This window comes from Eutrema salsugineum, unplaced genomic scaffold (genome assembly GCF_000478725.1).
Source record: "Eutrema salsugineum unplaced genomic scaffold, Eutsalg1_0 scaffold_1, whole genome shotgun sequence".
NCBI lineage: Eukaryota > Viridiplantae > Streptophyta > Magnoliopsida > Brassicales > Brassicaceae > Eutrema > Eutrema salsugineum.
The window spans coordinates 7828616-7852364 of record NW_006256909.1 but is presented as its reverse complement, the minus strand read 5'-3'; the positions used below and the strand labels follow the sequence as shown (position 1 = coordinate 7852364).

General features: G+C 35.5%; 8 protein-coding genes across 11 annotated transcripts; 3 read left to right on the top strand and 5 right to left on the bottom strand.

Annotated features, from left to right (window-relative positions):
* The first annotated feature begins 24 nt into the window (after positions 1-24).
* On the top strand, positions 25-1923 carry LOC18028948. 3 transcript variants are annotated; one of them, XM_024148665.1, is made up of 6 exons: positions 25-347; positions 481-573; positions 887-1075; positions 1225-1326; positions 1644-1679; positions 1803-1923. In XM_024148665.1, coding segments are annotated over exons 1-6 (423 nt in total). In that variant the 5' UTR covers positions 25-346; the 3' UTR covers positions 1805-1923. The 3 variants fall into 3 exon arrangements, with proteins under 3 accessions (XP_024004433.1, XP_024004432.1, XP_024004431.1); XM_024148664.1 differs by lacking the exon at positions 1803-1923 and having other exon boundaries at positions 1644-1708; XM_024148663.1 differs by lacking the exons at positions 1644-1679; positions 1803-1923 and having other exon boundaries at positions 1225-1538.
* On the bottom strand, positions 1717-2417 carry LOC112081870 (15.4 kDa class V heat shock protein). The gene is made up of 2 exons (XM_024148666.1): positions 2216-2417; positions 1717-2095 (listed from the first exon to the last, which is right to left on the bottom strand). Exons 1-2 carry the CDS (start codon positions 2355-2357, stop codon positions 1821-1823), a joined length of 417 nt encoding a protein of 138 aa, XP_024004434.1. The 5' UTR covers positions 2358-2417; the 3' UTR covers positions 1717-1820.
* A 644-nt stretch (positions 2418-3061) lies between these two features.
* On the top strand, positions 3062-8565 carry LOC18028947 (pentatricopeptide repeat-containing protein At4g21880, mitochondrial). The gene is made up of 17 exons (XM_006413661.2): positions 3062-3285; positions 3408-3476; positions 3608-3655; positions 3853-4470; positions 4564-4743; positions 4948-5009; positions 5598-5705; positions 5788-5901; positions 6094-6189; positions 6349-6447; positions 6789-6908; positions 7102-7206; positions 7300-7464; positions 7545-7672; positions 7763-7841; positions 7956-8173; positions 8373-8565. Exons 1-17 carry the CDS (start codon positions 3156-3158, stop codon positions 8554-8556), a joined length of 2523 nt encoding a protein of 840 aa, XP_006413724.1. The 5' UTR covers positions 3062-3155; the 3' UTR covers positions 8557-8565.
* Positions 8566-8634: 69 nt separating this feature from the next.
* Positions 8635-9541, bottom strand: LOC18028946. Its single transcript, XM_006413660.2, has one exon. It carries the CDS (start codon positions 9532-9534, stop codon positions 8668-8670), a length of 867 nt encoding a protein of 288 aa, XP_006413723.2. The 5' UTR covers positions 9535-9541; the 3' UTR covers positions 8635-8667.
* A 642-nt stretch (positions 9542-10183) lies between these two features.
* LOC18028945 (COP9 signalosome complex subunit 7) lies at positions 10184-13269 on the bottom strand. Of its 2 annotated transcripts, none has more exons than XR_002896814.1 (10): positions 13128-13269; positions 12862-13030; positions 12468-12543; positions 12278-12366; positions 11930-12019; positions 11779-11823; positions 11610-11680; positions 11239-11377; positions 10497-10568; positions 10184-10396 (listed from the first exon to the last, which is right to left on the bottom strand). XR_002896814.1 is itself a non-coding variant. In XM_006413658.2 (10 exons), exons 2-10 carry the CDS (start codon positions 13018-13020, stop codon positions 10372-10374), a joined length of 783 nt encoding a protein of 260 aa, XP_006413721.2. In that variant the 5' UTR covers positions 13021-13030; positions 13128-13269; the 3' UTR covers positions 10184-10371. The 2 variants fall into 2 exon arrangements, 1 of the variants encoding a protein (XP_006413721.2); XM_006413658.2 differs by having other exon boundaries at positions 10497-10585.
* Positions 13270-13707: 438 nt separating this feature from the next.
* LOC18028944 lies at positions 13708-15578 on the bottom strand. The gene is made up of 2 exons (XM_006413656.2): positions 15387-15578; positions 13708-14682 (listed from the first exon to the last, which is right to left on the bottom strand). The coding sequence occupies exon 2, from the start codon at positions 14679-14681 to the stop codon at positions 13785-13787; it is 897 nt and encodes a 298-aa protein (XP_006413719.1). The 5' UTR covers position 14682; positions 15387-15578; the 3' UTR covers positions 13708-13784.
* A 2091-nt stretch (positions 15579-17669) lies between these two features.
* LOC18028943 (proteinaceous RNase P 3) lies at positions 17670-20608 on the bottom strand. The gene is made up of 7 exons (XM_006413655.2): positions 20508-20608; positions 19005-20064; positions 18630-18731; positions 18371-18549; positions 18149-18269; positions 17982-18050; positions 17670-17903 (listed from the first exon to the last, which is right to left on the bottom strand). Exons 1-7 carry the CDS (start codon positions 20606-20608, stop codon positions 17781-17783), a joined length of 1755 nt encoding a protein of 584 aa, XP_006413718.1. The 3' UTR covers positions 17670-17780.
* A 1061-nt stretch (positions 20609-21669) lies between these two features.
* LOC18028942 lies at positions 21670-22035 on the top strand. The gene has a single exon (XM_006413654.2). It carries the CDS (start codon positions 21670-21672, stop codon positions 22033-22035), a length of 366 nt encoding a protein of 121 aa, XP_006413717.1.
* Positions 22036-23749: the final 1714 nt, after the last annotated feature.

Here is a 23749-nt window from a genome sequence, read left to right as displayed (position 1 = left end):
CTCTTGTTGAAACCGGGTTTTGCAGTGTTTGGTTTCGGTCATTCTTTCTTCTGTTTCACGTACCAGGAGGAGAGTGAGATTCCAAGCTAAATTCACATTGAATCTGACAAAAGAAAACATTCACATGGGGGAAATTAAGCAACGGGTGGTGAGAAAGGAGTCGTATTTCAAACGTTGACGAAAAAAATAATAGTATAAAACATGAGCATGAAGAGTTTGACTTCAATGACCCATAAAAGGATTTTTTAAAGAGTGAATAATTTCATTCGTATTCCTCTTTCTCCAACCTTACGCCATTGTGCAGTCTGATCAATCAGACGGCTGGTTCGGGATTGGAACCAAAATTAGTAAGTGGGTTTGCTTGAAAATTTTCAGGGTTTCACGTCGATTTCGATTTCAGTCAAAAATCAGCTGAACCAAATTAAAGGTTGAATATTTTCCCTAAATTTTCCATTTTTTTTGTTTTTTGGAATTCTGTAGTGTACCCGAAAGTGAAAGTTAACAACGAAACAGGTAATTACAAGCAGAAGGATTCTCGTTTGCATTCGAGATATCTCGAATCTCGTGCCTCTGGTAAGTTCTCTCTGTTTTTGTTTTCATCAAAGTTTGACTCTTTCTTTTAGTTTTAAGTTCTCTCTGTTTTTGTTTTCATCAAAGTTTGACTCTTTCTTTTAGTTTTAGAGGTATAGAAGGTTAGCGTTGACTCGGTTATACGTATATGTTCAGGAACATTGACTTAGGTTTTTGATGTGTAAAAGATTTGGGTTTTTTTTCCCTTAGCTAACATTGATTCAGTTATTTCACGGCTAGAGATTGCCACATCCAATAAGATGCAATTCTTCAGAAGAATCTGTATTTGATAGCTTCTCTTTTCTCATTTGGGCAGAGAATAATCAAGAAGAAGATTTCCAAGTATATGTGGCTAAGATTCCTAAGATTTACATACCAAGTGTCCTCCTTTCTGAAAATGAATCCACAGAAATGACAAAGCATAACAGAGGAGCTGATGCTGAAGTAAAACAAAAACCGAAAGCCAGTCCCATCCTACGCCCTCGAGCTGTTGTATCAAGTCCCGGTATGGTTTCTTGAGCTTTTCTTGTATCTAAATAGTGTTTCCATATTCTTGCTAGTTATTTCTTTAGGGCTTTAGCTATACTGTCACACAATGTTGGACTCAAAATTTACCGGAAACGATAACTCCTATTTTTGAACTCTCTTCTTTAGACAATGATGCAATGATCGGCAGCATAAACAAGAGCGAAGAAAGGAAAGCTAAGAAGGGTTTGAAGAGTGATGATCAGATCAGGAGCAGAGCTTCTTCTCAGCGTAAGAATATTGATACCAATGTGAAGATTTCCTCTCGTATAGTCCCTAAGCAATCGGCAGTCCATTCTAGAGGTTACAAATGATTTAACTTGTTTATTGATGATTTTAAGATTCATTCATGGTTCCATGATTCTATCAATAAGGCCTCACGAAACCAAACTCTATATACATCAATAAGGGTGATGAATAGTAAACCAGCCTTTGTGGAAAAAGTGGAGTTTTTTTAACTATCTTCTGATGGTTTGGTGTTTGATTTTGAAGTTAAGTACTGAACATGTATACACATTGGTAATGGTATCGGTCTCCATTTTTTTCAGAAACTTTTGAGTTTGAGGTCCAACCACTCTCATCATGTAACCATTTTTTTTTCCTTTTCTTTTGAAAACAAACTTTTCGAATTTGGATTGTTATTTATACTACACTAAGGAAAAAACAGACTTTTAAAGCAAAGATCAAACTCGTGTTGACTAAAACAGGAAGAACAAAAGCGCCATTTAAGCAGCTCTTGCAAGAACTTGAAGGCTTTCAGGGACATCAGAAGGATCAATGAAGAAACTTCTCCTTCTCAAAACCCTCTTTGGTACAGTCACAGTTAATATACCGTCTTCATAACCGGCTGATATCCCGGTTATATCTATCGATTCCGGTAACCGGAATTTTCTCTTAAAACTCCTGACCGGTGGATCCGGCGATGTCTCCGTTGCTTCTGTTCGTATGATTAAGTATATCGAATCTTCGATCTCCACTTTTATTTCTTCTTTCATTAAACCTGATTATGAAAAAAAAAAAAAAAAAAAAGAGTAGAGATTATGAAAAATCTCCAAGATTTTCTTTACAATGTGTGGTAATTAATATACAACAGAGAAATTAGTTAGTAACTTAGTATTACCAGGAAGATCAACAGAGAAAATGTGAGACTCTGGAGACTGAGACCAACGAATATGATTCTCTTGAGAAATCTGGTAGCCATTAAGAGATCGAGAAGATAGAACATATTCCCATGGTGTCGGTTGAATTGTCTGAAAATCCATTTTTTTTTCTTTTGGTGTATATTTGTTTTTTTTTTCCCTTCTGGATTGATTTATATTGGATTTGGTACCTATTTATAGTAAACAGATACCACCACTTGAACCAGTTGAGCAAGTTGTTGTCTATAGTCTAGCTTAAGAAAGTTGATAATAAATGAAACAAAAATAAATGTAAATATAAAACACTTGAAAAATCGATAATTTGGTGGAACTGTTAAGAAGAAAAAGAAAAACAGCAAGCTTGTCGACTAACGAGTTGGAGCAATTCTTGATATTCTCAGAAAAGCAATACTCTCCAAAATTGCTTTGATTGGATAATAAAAGTATTGTCTCACTGACCACTAAACAATACTATGGTTCCCTTCAAATAAAGATTTTACTAAATAAATATTTTGAAGATACAAACTCTCTTTGAGCATACCACTATCCAGCCACTCATTTGGTTCAGCATCGCAAGTTGCAGATAGATACCATTTGTTTAATAATGTATTTTCTTAAAAATCAGAGTACAATTATCTTTATTAATTCAAAATTTCAAAGAGGAAAATTTGCAGGACGCTGAGAAAAAAATGACAGAAATTGCAGGACCCTTTAAGTGTAAATTTTACTCAACTACCCTCAATCATAGGGATTAATTACATTAGTGCCAGTACACCGGAACACGAAATATTGGAGGGGGTTTAACGGTGGGTTTTGTCACACAGTTTCTGAATGATTCAGCTTCTTCTCCTTTCTCGAGTGAAACCTTCGTTATTTGGGATCTCGTTCGAGATTTTGGTCGTTGCACGTTCAATGTGAAAGATGGCTTTTAGGAAGGCGAAGAACAAATTAAGCGCGATGTTTAAGGTTGCGATGAGAAACGCCGGAAAAAAATCATCAGACGCCGCCAAGGCTGCCGGAGATTCTCGGGAGATGGAGGTTCCCGGCATAGGTAACTTCTAAATTTGTTTTTTATCCCGATGCTTCACAGATTCCTCCGATTTGTGCCATTTCGGAACTGGGAGTGTCTTAAATCCGATTCTTCATCTTCTCGTTGATCTATTTGTGGAACAGAATCATGGAGTTTTTCGGAGATGCTCTCACCGCTTAAGTCTCACATCGATTCGATTAACACTGGACAAGGTACCTCTTTTCTCTCTCTCTCTCTGCTAGTGGAAAACCCATTTCAAATTTTTGTTTTTTTTGCTGGATGATGATTTTAAAGTGATCGATTTTATATTTGTTTCATCATTTTTCTAATGGCTTTTTTGTAGATTCTGGGGAAACGACGCTCGCGGGTCAGGTCTCGTCTTCATTTCCTGGTATGTACGCCTCTTATCTTTGTTTTTCTGAATAATGTGATTGAAGTCGAGTGGTTTTGATAAATGAATCACATGATGATAAGTAGTAGAACACATTGGAGCTGTAAGCGACGAGAAAATTTCATAGTGTAGTCCATTTGATCTATCATTTGATACCTTTATTTTTTGGGCATTGTGGAAAATAATGAATTTTTCAGTTAAATCTATGGATAGTAATCTTCTCCCGGAAAGAAATGACGATAAATGTTCTTCCAAGAACGCATTGGAGCTCTCAGCTTTCCTGTCTGGGAAACTTCCTCCGTCCACAAGCAGAACATTTGTGTCACGTAGGATGCAGACAGAGAATTTCAAGAAAAACCAGTCGCAGATTTTGAAGAAGCTTGCGAAAGGTTGTGCTCGGAAGTTGGGCCACGAGACTATGTTTGAGGTGTTGGCTAAAATGGGGAAAGAAGCGGATCAGAAAGAGTACAATGCAAGGATTCAATTTTGCATAAAACACGCGAGGAGAAGCAATGATGCTGAATATGTTCTTGATCAACTTGGGAAAGCTATTGAATTTTTCAAAGAAATGAGACAGCTCGGGTTCTCTATAGACGAAGGAACTTACGGGCCTTTTTTCAAGTACTTGGTTGATATGGAAATGGTAGAGGAATTCCAGATTTTCAAAGATTTCATTAGCGAGGCATGTCCTGAGTCTCTGGGGAAACTTGTCTACTATGAAATGCTTCTTTCTATCCAAGTCAACGACGAAGAGAAGATCCATGAACTTTGCAATACAATTGACGATAGTGGGATAAGTTTATCAACCCTACAAGGTACGCCCATACACGGGACTCATTATTATATTCATCTAGAACTCTGGTATTTCGTTTGCTTACACTCAAGGTAACTTTTTGGTCGTCAAGCAGAATATTATTTGGTTGCACTGTGTGAGAAAGACAGAATGGAAAATCTTCAGAAGCTTTTAGAGATTGTCGACATAACAAATATTTCTTCACCAGACGTTTTGAAAAGCATATTTGGATACCTTGGAAAATCGCTATTGGAGTCTGTTGCAGTGAAGTTACTTTGGGAACTAAGAGACTGTGGTAAGGTGGATATAAATAACCCTTGTGTTGTTTTACCGTATTGGTATTATGAATTTTGAAGGTGGATGTATACTCATTATATAGTCTCTGAGACCAATTCACATATGATGCAAACCAAAAAGTTTACTCGCGGATGACTCATTATTTAATAATGTTCAGTCTCATGCGATCATTTACATTTTAACATGCTTTTAACATTTTCAGATGAAGTGGAGACAGTTTCAAATCTCATATTTAGCTATGCAACTTGCATCCCCAATTCAACGGTGAGGACTTTCTATAGATAATGTATGCCAGTTTATCGAGGCTGTTGTTAACTCAAGTCTTTTCCTTGATTAGTTTCTAGAAGATTTGCAGATGTTTTAATTTTTAACATCAATATGGTAATTTTTGTTCATTGACAATGTTGATCCGTTCAAATCTTCTAGCTAAATAGTATCTCTTCCGGTCTTTTGATATTTGATTTCTCAACTGTGCTGACCACATATACCTTGATAATTGTGTTTCTCCCCGAGAATGATAAATAATATATCCATTAGTCAAGATGTTTGCATCTATTTGGATTTGAAATTTGCAATCATCTAGGTCTTGAGATTGTTTGGTCCCCATATGCTTTTCATGTTTGGTATACTACAAACTTGGCCAGTGTCTAAACAACTCAATATTTACAAAGTAAAGTGAGTGACCAAATAACCAGTCAGTAATATTGTTTAGAAATGGTAGCAGACTCCTTTTACAGAAAATGAAATTAACGTTACTCACATCTCTCAAGTAGCACCTAGTTGTATAAGGTTCTGTTTAAGATAGCCATGGCTCCTAACCTTCCATGTTCTTACTTATCTTGATGACTAAAGGTAGAGGATGCCATTTTGAAGTATAACAAGTTGCATGATGAACTACATACCGTGCCTTCATCGACATCCTATGAGAAGCTTGTTATTTATCTTTGTGACTCGAATGAGGTATTTATACGCTTCTGTTAATTTCAACTTTCATTTCCGGTACTCTCCGTAGTTAACTAATGATAATTCCTCTGCGTCGTAGGTGGTCACTGCTCTTGATATAGTTGAAAATATGTGTGAAGCAGGCCTGGTAGTATCAGCAGACATCCTTCAATCGTTGTTACATGCCGTTGAGCAGATTCTTGAGTTTAATTTGGTACCGACCTCCCTTTGCTTGAAGCATGTTCCTTGGATTTCGTCCTGAACTACTGCCTTCATTGTCTGTTCTACATCCAATAGAATAGCTATTTAGGCTGGACATTGATATGCTCTCTAGAGATCATCAACATTGTCTTTCTCATACTCATGTTAACCAGAGCTGTGTTTGGTCATACCTTTCCTTTTTCAGGTGCAAAGAATCTATAAAATAATGAGCAACAAGAGTGTGAAGCCCGATAGTGAGACTTTCAGGAGATCGATAAATTTGTGCATAAGAATCAAAGATGTAATTTCTTTTTTAATTCTATCGGCTTCAGCTGCTTTCTGTCACGAACTTTGTTTTATAGACCCTATAAAAGGTGTATGAATGTGCTGTTTCTCACAGATGCAACCCATTTTTTTCCAACCATAAATTTTTACTCTCAAACCTCTCCGTTCCGTGCAGTTTGAAGGCGCATATAATTTGCTTGGTAGTTTGAAGAATTTCAATTTGGTACCGAACTCAAGCATGTACAATTCGATATTGGCAGGGTATTTCCGGGAGGTAATATCTTAAGTTCTCTTTTCAATTATTTCCCTTGTCTCACCTATTGTCGGATAACTATCGTCTTAGCGTTATTTTATTATTCCTTTAAACACGCATGTTGAATACATGGAAAATAAGATTGTTGCAATACTCAAAGAAGCATGTCTCGTATAAAATTTCTAGTTGTAGATATATTTCTGCTAGGCAGCTAGCAGTGTTAAAACAAAAAATATAGCTTTAGAGCATGGCATTGATCTCTGAAATTATCTGCAAATTCTAGACTGAGGTTAGCTCATTTCTATGTGCTCCGTATTGCCTCTTGAGTCTTTATTGACTGAGATTTTTGTATGGTTATGAAGAAAAAGGTGAACAGAGCCTTAATGGTCCTCAAGGAAATGAAAGAAGCTGATGTGAAACCTGATTCCATGACTTTTAGCTATCTAATAAACTATTGCGGCCAGGAGGAGGCTATTGCGAAGGTAATCAACTTCTATATTCTACTGATATTTCACCTCGTCTGAGTATTTTCCTGGTCTTCCAATATTGGGGTTGAGTACCTAATGACAACCTCTCTTGTTGTGTTGTCAGTTTTCACCAGTCGATACATACATAAATAATGCTGGAGAGTATGAGAGAAATTTAATCTTTGTGTAATTTTTTCTTATTCAAAAGTATTATGAGGAGATGAAGCAAGCAGGACTTCCATCGACTAAGCACGTTTACATGTCCCTGATAAAAGCATATACATCATGCGGACAATTCGAGAAGGCAAACCAGGTAAGTATGCGTCTTCTTTGTTACTTTAAAAGTTCTCAAATTATTATATTCATAACTTCGTGTAAGAGCTCAAGCTTTTTTTTTTTACTTTAGGTGCTCTTGGAGCGGGAAGATTCGGCTAAGGATCACAATGAGCTGAAAAGTGTGCTAATATCTGCTCTGGCATCAAATGGAAAAATAACAGATGCTTTAAGAACTTATGAAGAAATGAAGAAAGCCTGCTGCCCAGTAGACCCAAAAGCTATTATATCTCTTATAGTAAGTTTGTACTTTAATCATATGTTAGTGGATTACAGAACCATTACGTCTTGCAATGACCTCAAATTATTTTCCTGTAGGATCACGCTGATTCAAACGAAGAGCTGAGAACGTTGGTTCAACTCACTCATGAGCTGCGTGATTCTAAATGGTGGATAGAGGGTTTCTTCAGAATCATTGTGTTTGCTGTTCGCAACAATAAGTCAAGGTACTGTAGATTATGCGTGGTCTATGTTTGGTTCACGTTTACCCCATCATTGTTAATTATCCTATGTTTTATTCAACTCCTTTTGTGTAGCTCTGTTCTTGATTTACTGAAGCAGACCAAAAACAACTTCTCCAAGGATGACATCGCTGTGGAATATTGGTTTGAAGAGGTCCGATTCTATTATCTCATAAGTTCTCAAAATTGTATACATTTGATGAAATCTTGGATCATTGTGGGGTGTATCATTTTTTTTTAACTCATGGCATCTTATTGTTGAAATCAGGTGTTTAGGTCGATAGCAGAAACAGAACCTAGTGATGTGAAGCTAGGGCTGGACTTGGTGAGCTTTATGAAGGAAGAGCTTGGGTTAAGTCCTTCAAGAAAATGTCTAGAATTTCTTCTACATGCTTGTGTTAATGCCAAGGATAAGCAGATCGCCTTACTGGTATGGAAAGAGTACCAATTTGCAGAACTTCCTTACAATGTCCTCAACTATTTAAGGCAAGTGTTCTTTTATCTCCTCTTACATTGGAAAGAGTGATTTTGAAATGGACAATGCTTAGAACTGTCCAAGAGAAAACTCCATCAAAACTTAGCTAGCTCATTTTTGCAGCCCAAATCATAGCTACAAGAGTGGATTTTTTTTTTGTTCTGCTAATAGAGTGATATATAATGGATTCTTGGTTTTATGGTTTCACAGGATGTATCAGGTTCTATTAGCTGCAGGAGATCCGAAAAGTGCACAGGCAATGGTATCGAAGATCCCTAATGATGATAGAGATGTCAAATGTATAATTAAGGAAAGCCGTATTGTATTTACTCCAAAAACAAAAAAGAAAACGTCTAAAAAGAAACAATTATCTCGCCAAGCAAAGTTAGGATGATCGGTTAGAATCCCCAATTGTATGAGATTTTGTTCAGGAATGAACATGATTGCCACTAGAATGGCTTAAGTATTACTTTTTTGCTACCGGCTTTGCAACATTTTGATACATTCACCCCGAGGATGAAGCCGTTTCACCACCATAACCAACTCGCAGATTGGTCATGATGCTTGAAACTATCTCCAACTCATCATCTTCCCCTGCCATTACTGCATTTTCCTTCGAATTCTGCTCATATGATTGACCAGGAGGATGCGAAACCGTGACAGCAACAAAATCATGTCCTTTGAACATCTCTGGTGGCCACTGAACATCAACAGTCTCGATCAAAGGCGAAAACTTGATCACCCTTGGCAATCCCCTGACTTGCTTCTCCTCTTGAAGCAGCAAAGGATGAACCAAAGAGAGAGCTTTCATTACAGCAAACACAAGCCTAAGCTCTTCGAGCGTCGGGTTTCTGAATTGGAGCTCACCAGAGGTCATGCACCGAGCAACGTCGATGACAGGAAACCGATCAGCTCCAGAAACTTCTAAAGACAAAGACTTTACCATTTTCTTGTTAGCAGGAAGCATCAGTGACTCAAGCTCATAAGTAACCCTAAAGACTTCAACATTAGGAACTCGAACCATTTCCCATGAATCATCTGTCATCTTCAGTGCATAGTTTATGGATCTATACATATAGATTGCTATATCACCACCATCTCCTCCTATGAACTGAACACATTGGAAAGGCTGTCTTTTTCCTGACCAATCAGAGTCTTTCCCGACCCGAACACCGAACAAATGACCCGGTCTGAGCCTCTTCCATGGCTCGCTTCTGTATATAGAAGCTGAAGCTCTAAATATGGATTGGATAATGTTGGAAGATATACCTTCAACGTTCATCAGGCAAACCCCGGATCCGGGTCCAAGACCCGGACCTGACCCGAATTGATCCTGAAACCTACCAAATAAGTTCTTCAAATGCAAATCCATTCTTCAAAACTTCCCCCAAAAGACTCAGATCTGAGGCGAAGAAGAAGCTTTAATGAACTCTCTACACTTGGAAACGATCTACTTTTTTCTAGTACGCAGAAAAACAGTATCAATACTTCACAAAAATACAGGAAAAAAAAACATTTAAACAGATAGATTTGAATTCATGAAGGCAAACTATGGTTTCGCAGTGAAACGGTCATGACCGACAAACGTAAAAAGTAAAGTAATAAAATAGATTGTTCCGATGATAGTGTAACTGTAATGTAATCCTTAGGAGTTAGGATCTATTGACGTCGAATGCTAATCGTACAGTGATATTCTGCGGTTTGTTTTTCGGGTTCAAGAAAAATAAATATTTGGCATTGGTACTTCATAGTTATAAGAGTGAAATGAATCAACTGAACTTAAACCGAGTCAAAGATTCAAAGTTATGATATAGGGAAGAAAAATACAGAGAGAGGAAAATATGGTGCTTTTACCATATGACCCCATCACACAGCTTTGCTCGGTAATATTGAATATTTTGATTACAGAAGCTAGACACCAACTTCTTTTGTACCAATCAATCCAACTTGGTTGAGTTGGTTCTCTATCCTTTGGGGCAAATAATAACCGCTAAATTTGAAGTTGAGAGAGAGAGGGAGAGAGTATATTGAGGATTTTAAACCATACGAAAAGGCCTCAAATATTGTAACAACAAAATAATCCGCTACCAAAAAGCAAAAGAGGGCTTACATTACATAAGTTCCCCACCAAAATCATCATCATAATAATCTACTCTCGGTAAATGGTTTGTTCATCAACATTACAAATCCCTTTTACTCTCTTCTCATTCTACCTTGGTACCGGATGCCTCCTCCTGCGTTCCCAAAGATGAGTGTGTTATCATCTCCTTTCTAGCTCATACTTGAACATGCCTAGTATCATATATCAGATCAAATATTTAAAAGTATGTTTACCTCTTTGGTCGGATTCCATCCTCTTCGTAGTCCATCACTCCACTTGGTTCCCCAAACATCTCTTTATGCCCTCTGATGTCAATATCATCCTGCCCACAATGTAAGTAAGACTACATCGACCAGTACCCTTCCCAATGACATTCACAAAAGTCTACAGTTTCCTTTCTACATTTCGTTTTATATCAACACACAAAAATCTTGTTCATTCCTCTACTAAAACGTAACAACTAAATCAAGGATTAAGTGCATATGCCAAGTACTGCATTCCAAACACTTACATATCCTCTTATCTTTGGTCAATTCTTTACTACTACACTAAAATGTAACACAGCAGGCGTCTATGGTGGATTTTGTTTATACAACTTCATAATCAATGTTTTATATCCACCATGTTAATTGTCACACAAACGAATGGCAATGTTGACCACTAAAAAAAAAAACCTGCCACGACTCACTGACTCGTTCAACATATAGAAACATAGCTTTTAATCTATAAAAAACTACAAGCTGAAAGATCTTGAATGATTTCAAAATGAAGTCTCTCCCCCTTCATCTTGCAAAGAACTAGAATCATGATGAACCAACTCTAATCCTCTGAAGATATACGACAGAAAAGCTAACTAGACTCTAACTCATGGTTCGTAGAATAACCATGATTCTGAACCATAACTAGTTACAATAAATGCTTGGTAGAGAATAGTGAAGCCCTTAGGCTTCCCAATCCATAACATGTATCACTGACCTTCATGGACAGAGACTTCTTCACTTCTTCCACCATTTCTTCGGCTTCCTTGCGATGTTTTTTGTCCATCTCACTCATATTGTCCGCCCATTTTATCTTGTCTTGAATTGAAACGAGCAGATTTTCTGATGTGTTCAACCTACACATCAATTATTGCCAGCACATTAACAGTCTCATAAATCAAGCAAGGCAAAAACTGTATCATGGAAAAAAGGACAATTCACATAGAACTCAAGAGCAGGTCGCGGAGGTAAAATCGTTACTGTCGTCATGTCTTCTAACACTATGTACGGGTTCTGCTTAGTAGATATAGAGCGCAAAAAAAATCCTGCGAACCAAGGGAAGTAGAAAACTGGATCAAAGGAAATTACCAGTTTGACATTGTGTGTAACATATTCTCAAGTTGTCCTGGCCTTAGATCCCTACCAGCTGCAAATGGAACCTAGATGATTCCAAGATATATGACACTTAAAGAGGTGTTGACAAGTTAAAAAAAAAAAATCACAATGGTTATATAAGGAGATGAACAACAAAACACACCTCGAAACATCTTTTAAGCTGATCCAGTTTTCCTCTAACTATACCCTGGACAGTTTAAAAAAAAATCAGCACCATCCTTAGTTGCCTGTGCAACTTGGTGGTAAATAAAACTAGAGACTACTCAGAACGAAAACTTGCTTAGAATACTCACCGCGTACATGCATTCATTGATAAGAAAGTCCTCGAGTTCACGGACATTGGTGACATCTAACTCAACCATCAGTGTATCGTAGGGCAATACCTATTTAAAAGTTAAGTGATCAACAAGAAGTGTGAGATACATGTGGAAGCGATAGGGAAACAAACCAAGTACAGCAAAACAGGAGCATTTTAGAAAGTTGAAAACAAAAAAGGATCCGCAGTAATCGGATATATAATGGAAGAGAGTACATAACAGAGCAGGCTAGGTGCAATCATGAACCTAATTGATAAGTGTTGATTTAGGACAAAAAAGTATCAAACTACATGCCAACCAACAAAAGAAAAAAAAAAGTAATACCTTGTTTGACTCCGCAAGGGTAAGCACAGTGAGCTGCTTTAGCTTAAGTATTTGTTCAGGAGCCAACTGAGGAAGACGGCTAGCATTGCCTAGAGTTTCGTGTTCATAAATAAGATAAGATAATCTGAAAGCGGTATGAAGCAGATTCATAAGGTAAAACGAATGGAAATATACAAGGTTCTAGTCGTACATTTGTAGTCACCCCAGGTGCCATGTGCAAACAACCGTAGCACATCCAGGTAGACAGAATTTGTAGTTCCTTGAAGCTGCAAAATGCATTGTTAAAGAGCTTAAGAGACCAATAAAAATGCAACATTAGGAGAAACCTACTAAGTAAGATTACAAACTCCAAGAATAGAGTAACTCAAACGACTGATTTCTGTAAAACAAACGTTTAGCTAACAAGAAAGCACTACCACCAAGCCGAAAAAACAAAAAAAAAAACAAACACACACTCCTAATGTATGCGAAGAGAAAACTATCAATCCTGAGAAGAAACCCTAGATCGTGGAGTTAGGTTCCAAAATCAAAGCATAATGGATCCAAGATATGATTAAGCATTCAAAAACACTGGAATCAGTTACCTGGGCGACATTGGGTAAAGCCAAAATCTCGGAGAAGGCAAATAGAGAAGGATGCGATGTAGCTTCGATTATGATAGGAACTAGAGCCTCGCCTTTGCATGAAGAAGCTCGTTGAACGAGCTGATCAATAATCTCCGCCTGCTTCTGCTCGATATCCATCACTCACGCACTACGAATACAGAAAACTGAAGTCAGCAATCAATCAAAGGGTGTAGAAAGCAACGGTGGAGTGATTTGAGCAAACCAGAGTCCAATTAAAGGCTTACGATGAATCGATTTCGACGAAAATAAGCTCCGGTGTTAGGGTTTTTCCACACCGCAAAGTCCGATATAGAGACGGGAAGAGACTCGTAATTTTTCTTCCCGTCAGCTCTTTTTATACTGATGGAAAATAATGTGAGTTTTTTTTGGGGATCAATAATGTGAGTTTTCTAAATCCCTTTTTTGGAAAATAATGTGAGCTTGCAAAATCAAAAAGACATATTTTTTCTTGATTTCTCCTCTAAATAAAACTGAACCTCCTAAATAAAAAATACATGCATCGACTTAATAAACAAAGCATGTTTTTTTTTTTTGGTTAACGCAAACATATTCAAACACAATTAAAAAAAATTAACCCACTTCTAAACTCCTGCTTAAGTTACCTATAACCTTCTTTGGAAATATATACCAAAGACGTGACGGCCACTTAGAAAAATTGGACAGAAAAAATGCATCATTTTCTACCTAAGTTAGTTCTAGCCCTGATTGGTGGTACACTTATAGCTTAGAACTTCATAAAGAAACAAAATGTTTAAAATAACAGAAGAAGAAATAGTTTTACAGCGCAAACACTGAAGTCTGTTTAAATAAGATCTGAAACAGAAGAAAAATAGAAAGAGTCTGTTGTATAAATAACTGAAAATAACCAAATGGAGTCTAAACTACTTCACTGATGGAGTAGCATCTTCTTCAACCATGTCGCAGTCAACCTTCTTGTCTTCTCCTTCAAACAAGTTTGCTATAAAGCCACTCTTCGACACAGAGCTCTTAGGATCTGTCTCCATTTTGTTGCTGTCTCCATTCAATATTTTTGTCTTGTTTCCAAGCTCAAGCTGAAGCTCCTCTGGCACTTTCTCTCCCGGACAAACCGGTTCCTCCGCCATAAGATCAAACCCACGAGTCTCACCAGGTGGTTTCTGTTGCTCTGTAGTCTCTTTCTGTGCCAAGACAAGATTAATAGGTTGAGCAGGAGTCAGAGTCACCGTCTCTGGAGTTGGAAAAAACTCCACCAAACGAGTCGTTGCAGCTTCTTGTTTCTCAGTAACTCCATCTTTCTCGATCATGGCTTCTTTCGCTTGAACACCGGATGCTTCACCGTTGCTCTCTTGTGGCTTCAGAGACAAAGCTGGAGCAGGTTCAGAAATCTTCACACCAGCGACAGCATCTTTCATTGGTTGATCGTTAGGAGGCAGAGACTGATGATCATGGCCATTTTGATTCTTGATTTCTTCTCTTGAGAACATTTTGACACGAGGAGCGACGTCGTTTTCTGGAGTTACCGGAGTGACTTTCCCTGGTTTGAACACGAGACCTCTCAGTTTCGTGTCGCTGTCTTTGACCTTGACATTGAGGATGTATCCTGCGTCGAATGATCCTTCGACGACACCAGAAACCATCTGACCAACCAAATTAATGTCAAGTTTTGGAGTCACTTGAGGGTTTTCTTGTTGAGTTGAGGATTCTTCTTTTCGGGGACGACCTCTCTTTCGCTTCGCCAAGAGATCATTGGCAACAGGAGGAGGAGGTGCGCTTGTGCTGGCTAGGTTCAACGGATTCATTCTACAGAGACAACAAAAACAAGAAATATGATTTTTGTTTTAGTTTAAGAGTTTAATATTTTAATGGCATTGTAACCGTAAATGCGCACAATACAAGTTAGTTTTTGCTTAATTTGGACTTAATACCATAAGAGACGGTTAAATAGATAAATGGAGACGACAAGCTAAGTAATAAACAGAACACATGGATACTTCATTGAAACCAATTACAAGTGTGGATAAATACATTGCAAATCTACGGACAATTCTAAAATGTCACACTGGTTTCAAAATTATTTGTTATATATTTTCTTCGGAAATGGAATGATCATAGACACAAAACACGCAGTTGATACAAAGACAACAAACCAAAAATAAAATTATGGAACTGATTTAAGACCAAATCAGAGCGTAGTAGCAACCTAACGTTTAATAGATCCATGGACTCTGAATTATGAATAACAAAGTAAAAACAAAAATCAAATGAAGATCAAATCCCTAAACCGAGAATTTAAAACGGATCAATATTTGTGTGATTACGCACGAGAAATGAAGAATTTGATTAGAGAAGTATTGATTACAAGAAAAAGAAAAAAAAATCTGAATCCAGTATTCTAGAACGTAGATTCAGGATAATTGAGACGTAGATATCAAAGATTAAAAAATAATCCATTGGAAAATCCGAGTTTTAGCATTATAGGAAAGACGATTAGTGTTTTTAATTACCTCTAGACCAAGCGACGCGAACCAAAACGAAATGGTGCTTCGAAAAAATTGAAGAATTTTCTGCTTTCTCAAAATATGATCACAAACGTGAGCATTTGAGTGTATTTGATATTCTTCTTCGGCTACCTCCTCCTTTTGCTTCTTCTTATTCTTCTTCTCCTTCAAGTTTTGCTCTCTTGCGGTTTCTGTGTCGCATTGTTTCGTACCTTCTCCCTCCGATTTATAAGCAACCTAGTATGGGCTTTTAATGGGCTTTTTCGTTAAGAATTGAATATGTTTTTACACATCAATTGTTTATATTTCTTCAAATTCTCATTTTTATTTAATTTGATTCATAATATTCACAATTTCTGTTTGTATTATATGCCAAAAAGGTTGGAAAAATTATAACTGAAAAATAATAATGCCAAAAGTATTGAACAACTAATATATCAATTCAACGACGGTTTAATGGTAACATTGTCTTTCATTACTTTGGGCATATCTCTAATTGGTCGTTTAGTTGGAGAATTGACTACAATTTTAACTTGAATTCAGCTTATTCCCTATTAATTAAGCACCATTATTTAGTTTTAATAGTTTCTTCGTTTTATAAGTTTACCTTAAAAAAAATACAATCTTTCGTTATTTAGAAATAATATAAATTTATCGTTTAGTCAAAATTGACTACACATCGACTGAACTTTAGCTTATCTCATTACTATAGCACCACTACTTAATTTTGGTAGTTTTTTCGTTTCACGGTTTTATCATGTTTGATAATATCATTAGTTTTTTTGTTTATTCGAAGAATTGACTAACTTCGATTAAAGTTTAGTTGTCTCATTAAATAGTTTGTGTCATAATTTTACCAAGATAATACAACTTTTTACAATTTTTTTGTTCTTTTATAGATATCACAAGTTAATCGTTTAGTCAAAAATTGACAAATTTCATCATTACTATAGCTTCATTTTATAGTTTTGGATTTTTACTAGTTTTACTAGATTTTGTACCCATATTACACGTAGATATTATTTTGGTAAAATTTATTTGCAGCCAATTATATTTATTAAGATATTATTTTTTTTTATTAGTATTAATAATATATTAAAAATATTGGTCTTTTAGTTGGAAAATTGACTACAAATCTTACTTAAATTCTGCTTATCGCCCTATAAATTAAGCACCATTGTTTAGTTTTAATAGTTTATTTTTTCATAATTTTACCTTAAAAAATACAATCTTTCGTTATTTAGAAATATCACAAATTTATCATTTAGTCAAAAGTTGACTAGACATCGACTTAAATTCGGCTTGTTTCATTATTATAATACCATTATTTAATTTTGGTAGTTTCTTCGTTTCACGGGTTTTATCATATTTAATAATATCATTAGTTTTTTTGTTTATTCGAAAAATTGACTAACTTTGACTCAAGTTTAGCTGTCTCATTAAATAGTTTGTGTCATAATTTTATCAAGATAAGACATTTTTTTTGTTATTTTAAAGATATCACAAGTTAATCGTTTAGTCAGAAAATTGACAAATTCCATTATTACTATAGCTTCATTTTATAGTTTTGGACTTTTACTAGTTTTACTAGATTTTGCACTCATACTATACATAGATATTATTTTATTAAAAGTTATTTGCAACCAATTATATTTATTAAGATATTATTTTTATATATTAATGTTAATAATATATTAAAAATATTGTTTTTTTAGTTGGAGAATTGACTATAAATCTTACTTAAATTCTGCTTATCGCTCTATCAATTAAGCATAATTGTTTAGTTTTAATAGTTTATTTTTTCATAATTTTACTTTAAAAAAATACAATTTTTCGTTATTTAGAAATATCACAAATTTATCAATTAGTCAAAACATCGACTTAAATTCGTCTTGTCTCATTATTATAGCACCATTATTTAGTTTTAGTAGTTTCTTCGTTTCACAATTTTATCGTGTTTGAAAACATCATAAAAACATCATGAATTTTTTTGTTTATTTAGAGAATTGACTAACTTCGATTTAAGTTTAACTGTCTCTAGTTATATGTCATAATTTACCAAAAGAAGACAATTTTTTGTTATTTTGAAAATGTCACAAATTCCATCACTACTATAGGGCCAATTTCATCATAAATGTTGAAAATTATCTTTCAACAAAAAAACTACCATATTTTAATTAATATAATTTCTTAAATAACACTAATCTACACATTTCAATTCATTTTGGTTTTTCGAATCCAAGAGACTAAAACTAAAAAAAGCCATATAACTTGTGGGGTTAACTATTAAAAAATAAAACAAGTTCTTACTAAAACAAAATTTTCAAAATCTTGTAAAGATATTGTTTCGTACAACAAAAACAAAAACAGAAAACAGTAATGTAAAATTCTACATGTAACTCATTGGATTTTTTCTCGCGAGTGAATATATAGACTCTCTCTCCTAATGCATATCCAATTCCTTACAGACTCCTCAATGTTTTGGCACGTGATCGGAACGTGCCATGACCCTTTCTCCGATTCCTGAAAACATAGTTTCCACATGAAACCCATTTCATAAGCAAATTAACAAAACAAATTAGACTTGAGATTGTAATAAACCTGGATCACAACCGAAAAAGGAGGTGGCATTTCAAGCTTTAGACAACCTTTCACATATGTATACCGAACCTGAACCAAAGCATAAACCGAAACTTACATTTTCAACATCGGTTTAATGTCAAGAAAACATCAAACTTTAGCCAGAATGGAAATCTATATAAATATACCTGATGCCTTTCTTTCCATTTTTGGAAAAAACTGGTACTTAACAGTTCAAAAATGTGATCTCTCATCTCATCATTAGTCACAAGCAAACACTTGAGCTTAGCAGTAGCATACAGCCAATACCTGAAATGGAATCAGAAAACAAAACAAAAACAAGATTTGAGAAAACCAAACAAAACATGTTAAAGAGAGGATTTGTAAGAGAAGCGTAAGTCAGTCCATACCAATCATCATTAGAACCAGGTGGAGTCGTATATAGGACATTGTTATTGATCCATTCTTCTACCAGTTCCCGGTGATTAGGGTTTCCCAAAAGCGCATCCACCCGTTTCTTGTGCAAGAGAATTAGCGGCCATTTTTTGTTACCACTTTTCTTGTAAAGTTCATTCACTACAGCTTCAAGCTGCTCTTTTGTGCCATTGTGCATTGTGTCAGTATTCGCAGGAGTGTATTTAAAGAATGCAAAGGAAGATCTATGAGTACCTGTGGTAGACTGAAACCACCATCTGCAAAATTTTGTTGGTAGAGCCCAATATTTGCTCCATCTAGTATAGCTTCGTAATCTCCATGCTTTTCAAGCCACTCCTGTCAAATAGTTAAAGCAAAGATTGACACCTGAATCTAAAATATATCATTTCTGACATAATTTTTACAGTTAAACTTAATAGAACTCTACCATGAACAGTAAGAGATACCGACACTACATTCAAGAAGATCTAAAAAACAGAAGCTACATTAGAGCATTTTCTTTTCTACTTGATAGTGCTTGTTATATAGCTAAGAAATTCACATTCAGAACTATACAGAAACACAGAGTATGTTATCTATATAAAGTTTAAACCTTTCTTTTTCTCTAACCTGAAACTCGCTGAAGTCCGCCGTTGGCTCACATGAATTCATCTTGGCCTTCCTCTCCATAGCCAAAGCAACCAAAGAATTTACAAACTTCTCAGTCTCTACCTCATTGGCATCTACACAAGCCAAATGCTCACCGCAGCTCAAACATTTCCCGGCAGGGCTAACATTACCTTTCTTCACAATCCATTTGCCTTCCCCAACCCACCCAAGCCCATGCCACCCACCCCCATTCTTCAAAACAGCTGCTCTAAGCAACTCAATATCAGAAACTTTCCCTCTAACCTCGCTAGCTTTCTCTCTAAACCATTCCTCGATAATTTTTGAAGTCTCTTCACTAACACAGCCAACATTTTCCCTTAACTTATGCAAATATTTATAAAACTTGTTTGCCTGCTCTGTGCCAATGCTTACCTTCAATAAAGCCGAGATCTCCACCTCCTCCAACACAATACCTAAAGCATCCATGTACTCTTCCACTTCGTAAGCCTGTCGAGCCTCCAATCTCTCACAGAAACAGAGCAAAGCTGGAGCAACAGTTCTCAGACGTGGGACTGATACGCCTCCAGCAACAATGTCTAAGACAAGCTTGAAAGCAAAATCACCGTCACCTTTGGCAGCAGCTAGTCGCGCCACTGCAGTGACGGTGGACTCATTGGGACTTATCCCTGAACTAACCATACGGTCATAAATCTGGAATCCACGGTATATGGCAAGGGTTTCGAGATCAGGGTCACTAATGGAAGCTGAGCAGAGGTAAAGAAGGCTCTGGAAATGTTGCTGGCCGAGGCGGACGTCACCAGAAGTGATGGCTTCATCATAGAGAGCTAACGCAGCTTCAAGGTCCTTGGACTTGGTACAGGAATGGAGATTGATAAGTAGATTCTTTTCTGGTTTTTGGCTTGTCTTCTTCCTCTTGTTCGGGTTTGATGGGCTTTCATCGTGGTGGCGAGAACGGCGCTGATCAGAGGCGGCCATGGAATTATACACGTGCAACTTAGCTGCGCAAGATCTCAAAGTTACAAGCTTTGAATTGGCTAAAGTGGAAGATGAAACCTTTACCCTGACCAGAAACAAAATCCCAGATTTGAGTGAGCAGAAACAAACCAATTAACAAAACAATCAAAGCCTTTTTTACATAGACAAGAGTGTATATTGCAATTGATCAGCTTTGCACCTGCCTGGCACATCCAAGATCCAATTTTTCAAGGTTTATGGGACATTCTATGATTTAAGGCTGATCTAATTGTTAATTTTTTCCAGATTGCATGCAAGGAAGATATTGGATAGGGACACATGTATACCCTAGATTTCTCAGAAAGATTCGCGAACGACTAATTACGATTAAAGTTTCTGCAGTGAAATGGAACGAACTCGGGTTTATCAATCTCTGTACTTTAAGAACAACACAAACCTTAGAAAAATCAGAAAAGGTTTAGGTTTTAAACGAAGTCACGGGAATGTGGACGCACTATTGGGTTTGATAGGAAAATCGAAGAAGCTAACCTGCGAGGAACGACTCTATAGGGTGAGCGAGTTTCAGAGAGAGAACGAGGTACGGCGCATAGCAAGGAAGAAGAAGGCAGAGAAGGTTTTTCTAATTTCATAGCCTTTTTTTATATATGTATTTTCAAGCTATTCAAATGTTTATTACAAAAAAAAAAAAATAAATAAATAAAAAGTTCTTCATTTTGGTTTCATATTACAACAAAAAATATTTATTTCAAAAACATCTAATTACATGTTCAATAATTAATTTTTCTGATACTATAACCTTTTCAATTGATGTAAGTATATTAGAATTTTGATCAAAGTAAAGCAATTAAGCAATACATAAACTGTAGTCTACACTGTTCTTTTCGAAAACTACAAATTTCCTAAATTTCGTAGAATTTGTAGGAGTGGTTCGACTTTTACAGAGAAAATCACATCCGTGAGTATAGTTTAACAAAGTCAATTAGCAAATAAATTATAAAGATTCATGAATAAATTAGGTAGATGACAAAAATGAGGAGAAAACTACTTCTCTCTGTAGCAATTGGTATGGCTTACTCTCTTTCAAATCTAGCTTAGAATAAGTTGTTTATAAACAATTCACTTATTCTCTCTCATTCGAATAAAACTAGAATTTCAACGTAATGTATGTGTCGTGAGATAATAAGTTAATCTAGTTAATACTACTAAAATATAGGTCGTGAGATATACTGTTACTAAGTATGGTCCATTAGTATATGAGAATTTCATACAATGTCACATTAGATTTTGTTTTCTAGAGAATTTCATACAATGTCACATTAGTTTTTGTTTTCTAAAACCACCGTAATACCAAGAAAAATAGATTTGCCCAATCAAATTTAAAATTTGTAGAATTTGATACACAGGCTTTTGAAAATATACACAGGTTAAGAAATAATGATTCTATATTAATCAAACTTTTGTATTGCTAATATTTTTGATTAATATGAATTTTTTTTATCTACGTCGAATTAATTTGTATGTATAATACATGTGCGTGAACCAACCGGAATAACGGATAGTCCACATGTATTGCTCAGATAGTCAAACAATATAAAATCTCCAGATATATGCCTATATATGTACAATGATCCTTATGGTATTACCTTAACTTAGTCCACACAAAAGGCAGAAACTTCAGCTCCAAAAGAAAATGGCAATGATGATGAAGAATGTAAAGGCATACGCAAAGATAGAGAAAGAGGATCCCAATGAAATGATCCACAGGAGAGCTCAGTTTCTGATCCACAAGATTCTCCAACAAGCCGACACAGAGACATTAAGACAGCAACATAGGAGAAGTATTTTGGTCAAAACGTCATCGTTTAGAGTGGTGGGAATAAGAAAAAAGATTGGGAAGAAGCTGAGACAGCTAAGGAAGCTAAGGAAGAGTTGTGGAATGGCGAACAAACATGGTGATCTTATGCCACGTTTCCTTAATTCTCTTAGACGTTATTTCTTATGCTCATCTCCTCGAAGCGTCTCTGATCTTCCCCCTCTCTTTGCTATTCATGTTTGAAAAAAAAAATTATTTTATTGTTCTCATCATATTAATACCCTATCATATGTCGAATAAAAACTCATTAGTGGTGTATTATAACTTTTTCTTAGAAGCCTTAACTACATAAACCTTGTTGGTTATTTTTAATTTACGGAAGACTTGATTATCAAATATAAGGATCTGGATTCGCATATTATAACATGGTTTGGTACTTTAACATATGAATATAAACTTTATGGTCCAGAAAGGTCCTATCAATTGTAAATAAACTATAGCCAACAATGCAGTATGTCCAACCGATTTTATGGTTATATGGAATTATTATAGATGATTGATCAGGCAAATGTTTAACACAGACACTTTCTTGGTTACTCGCGCATGAATTTTTTACAATCTTATATTGTTGAGTCGGAGACTCGGAGTCACCTATAATTCTACAATCTCGTGCACAATTTAGTGATCATTTGTTATATTTAGTCAAGACAGAAGGACCTTCGACGTATTCTTTCTTTTGTCATTGTAAATATCTACGGTGCTTATAGATTTTTGAACTTAGTCACATAATTAAAATTAGTTACGTTATGAGAAAAAGGGAAAATGGTTGTGTGAAATAGTGGAATAAGCTTCAAGATTTTGAACATGGCCCCAATACATTGAACATTTCCTCTAAATTAATTAAGGTTAGTGATGCTTTAGTGCTTTACGAAGCTTTCCTCCCGTTGACTTGTTTTAACTTTGTGTGCGTAGGAAGTTGACTATTATAGCTTCATTACATTATACATTTATTTAGTTAGTACGATCATTAATTAGATTTCTGACATTCACCATATATTACTAGTCATTTATGAATGCAATAACTGCGTTTGTCTATTAGGTCTAGTTCCAACAGAAAATACATTTGTCCTAAACCATTGCCAACACAAATGTCTATTAATTAATTAATTGGAATATAGTGTGTTTGTACGAAACCGGACCAAATTTATTGATCCCAATTTTAGTCGAACATAAATTTATACGTCATATTGATCTGATTTTTGCTCGGAACTTCGTAGCTAGCAATGCAAAAAAGAAAAAAAAAAGTTAATAAAGTTAATATTAAGTGAGTAATGCATGCAAATTTTAATTAGGGCGACGTTGGCGCCAAATTCTTTATCGTTGGAATATGCCGTGGCTGCAGCGTTGTACATATATAAGACATAACATGCGGTATAATCACTAATATCCTCTTCTAAACAAGTATCAAAATCTGATGTCAAAAAAAAAAACAAGTATCATCTCTTGACCAATAAAAAAAAGTATCAACATCATTAACTTCTTCAAAACAAAACAAAAACTGACGTGTCGAGCGATTGATGTTGAATAGAGCACTAGAGTTCTTTTTGTCAAAAAAAACTATATTTCTCTTTTATTCTCGTCAACTGGCATTCTACATTTTCAAAAAGATTTTTTTTAGTCCATCGCTTTACTTTTATTATAAGCTGGAATATATAAACATTAATTAATATTAAGTAGATATATTTGTGTATGTTTTAAAGTTCACTAATCCATGTAAAATGTATCAAAATGGCATATGTGCAAAATGGAGAAAGTTATTCTATCCATCAGAAAATATATTCTAGTTGTTGGTGTATATCACCATAGGCTAGTTGTTTATTTTATGTGGTTAAACATACATTATTTTAGTTGGAATGTGTACTCATACAATTAAAACAATACAAACTATGTTTATTGC

What these genes read in the sequence shown, in the direction of transcription:
- LOC18028948 (XM_024148663.1), top strand. An exon ending in TCTCGAATCTCGTGCCTCTG is followed by an intron (nt 574 to 886) that starts GTAAGTTCTCTC and finishes TCATTTGGGCAG; the next exon opens with AGAATAATCAAGAAGAAGAT. An exon ending in AGCTGTTGTATCAAGTCCCG is followed by an intron (nt 1,076 to 1,224) that starts GTATGGTTTCTT and finishes TCTCTTCTTTAG; the next exon opens with ACAATGATGCAATGATCGGC.
- LOC112081870 (XM_024148666.1), bottom strand. Translation starts at nt 2,357, where the DNA reads ATGGATTTTCAGACAATTCAACCGACACCATGGGAATATGTTCTATCT. An exon ending in TTTCTCTGTTGATCTTCCTG is followed by an intron (nt 2,096 to 2,215) that starts GTAATACTAAGT and finishes TTTCATAATCAG; the next exon opens with GTTTAATGAAAGAAGAAATA.
- LOC18028947 (XM_006413661.2), top strand. Translation starts at nt 3,156, where the DNA reads ATGGCTTTTAGGAAGGCGAAGAACAAATTAAGCGCGATGTTTAAGGTT. An exon ending in TTGGGAACTAAGAGACTGTG is followed by an intron (nt 4,744 to 4,947) that starts GTAAGGTGGATA and finishes TAACATTTTCAG; the next exon opens with ATGAAGTGGAGACAGTTTCA. An exon ending in AGATTCTTGAGTTTAATTTG is followed by an intron (nt 5,902 to 6,093) that starts GTACCGACCTCC and finishes TTCCTTTTTCAG; the next exon opens with GTGCAAAGAATCTATAAAAT.
- LOC18028946 (XM_006413660.2), bottom strand. Translation starts at nt 9,534, where the DNA reads ATGGATTTGCATTTGAAGAACTTATTTGGTAGGTTTCAGGATCAATTC.
- LOC18028945 (XM_006413658.2), bottom strand. Translation starts at nt 13,020, where the DNA reads ATGGATATCGAGCAGAAGCAGGCGGAGATTATTGATCAGCTCGTTCAA. An exon ending in TTACACACAATGTCAAACTG is followed by an intron (nt 11,378 to 11,609) that starts GTAATTTCCTTT and finishes ATTGATGTGTAG; the next exon opens with GTTGAACACATCAGAAAATC. An exon ending in AGAAGTCTCTGTCCATGAAG is followed by an intron (nt 10,586 to 11,238) that starts GTCAGTGATACA and finishes CATTGTGGGCAG; the next exon opens with GATGATATTGACATCAGAGG.
- LOC18028944 (XM_006413656.2), bottom strand. Translation starts at nt 14,681, where the DNA reads ATGAATCCGTTGAACCTAGCCAGCACAAGCGCACCTCCTCCTCCTGTT.
- LOC18028943 (XM_006413655.2), bottom strand. Translation starts at nt 20,608, where the DNA reads ATGAAATTAGAAAAACCTTCTCTGCCTTCTTCTTCCTTGCTATGCGCC. An exon ending in TATAGAGTCGTTCCTCGCAG is followed by an intron (nt 20,065 to 20,507) that starts GTTAGCTTCTTC and finishes GTTTCTGGTCAG; the next exon opens with GGTAAAGGTTTCATCTTCCA. An exon ending in GTGGTTTCAGTCTACCACAG is followed by an intron (nt 18,550 to 18,629) that starts GTACTCATAGAT and finishes ACAAAAGAGCAG; the next exon opens with CTTGAAGCTGTAGTGAATGA.
- LOC18028942 (XM_006413654.2), top strand. Translation starts at nt 21,670, where the DNA reads ATGGCAATGATGATGAAGAATGTAAAGGCATACGCAAAGATAGAGAAA.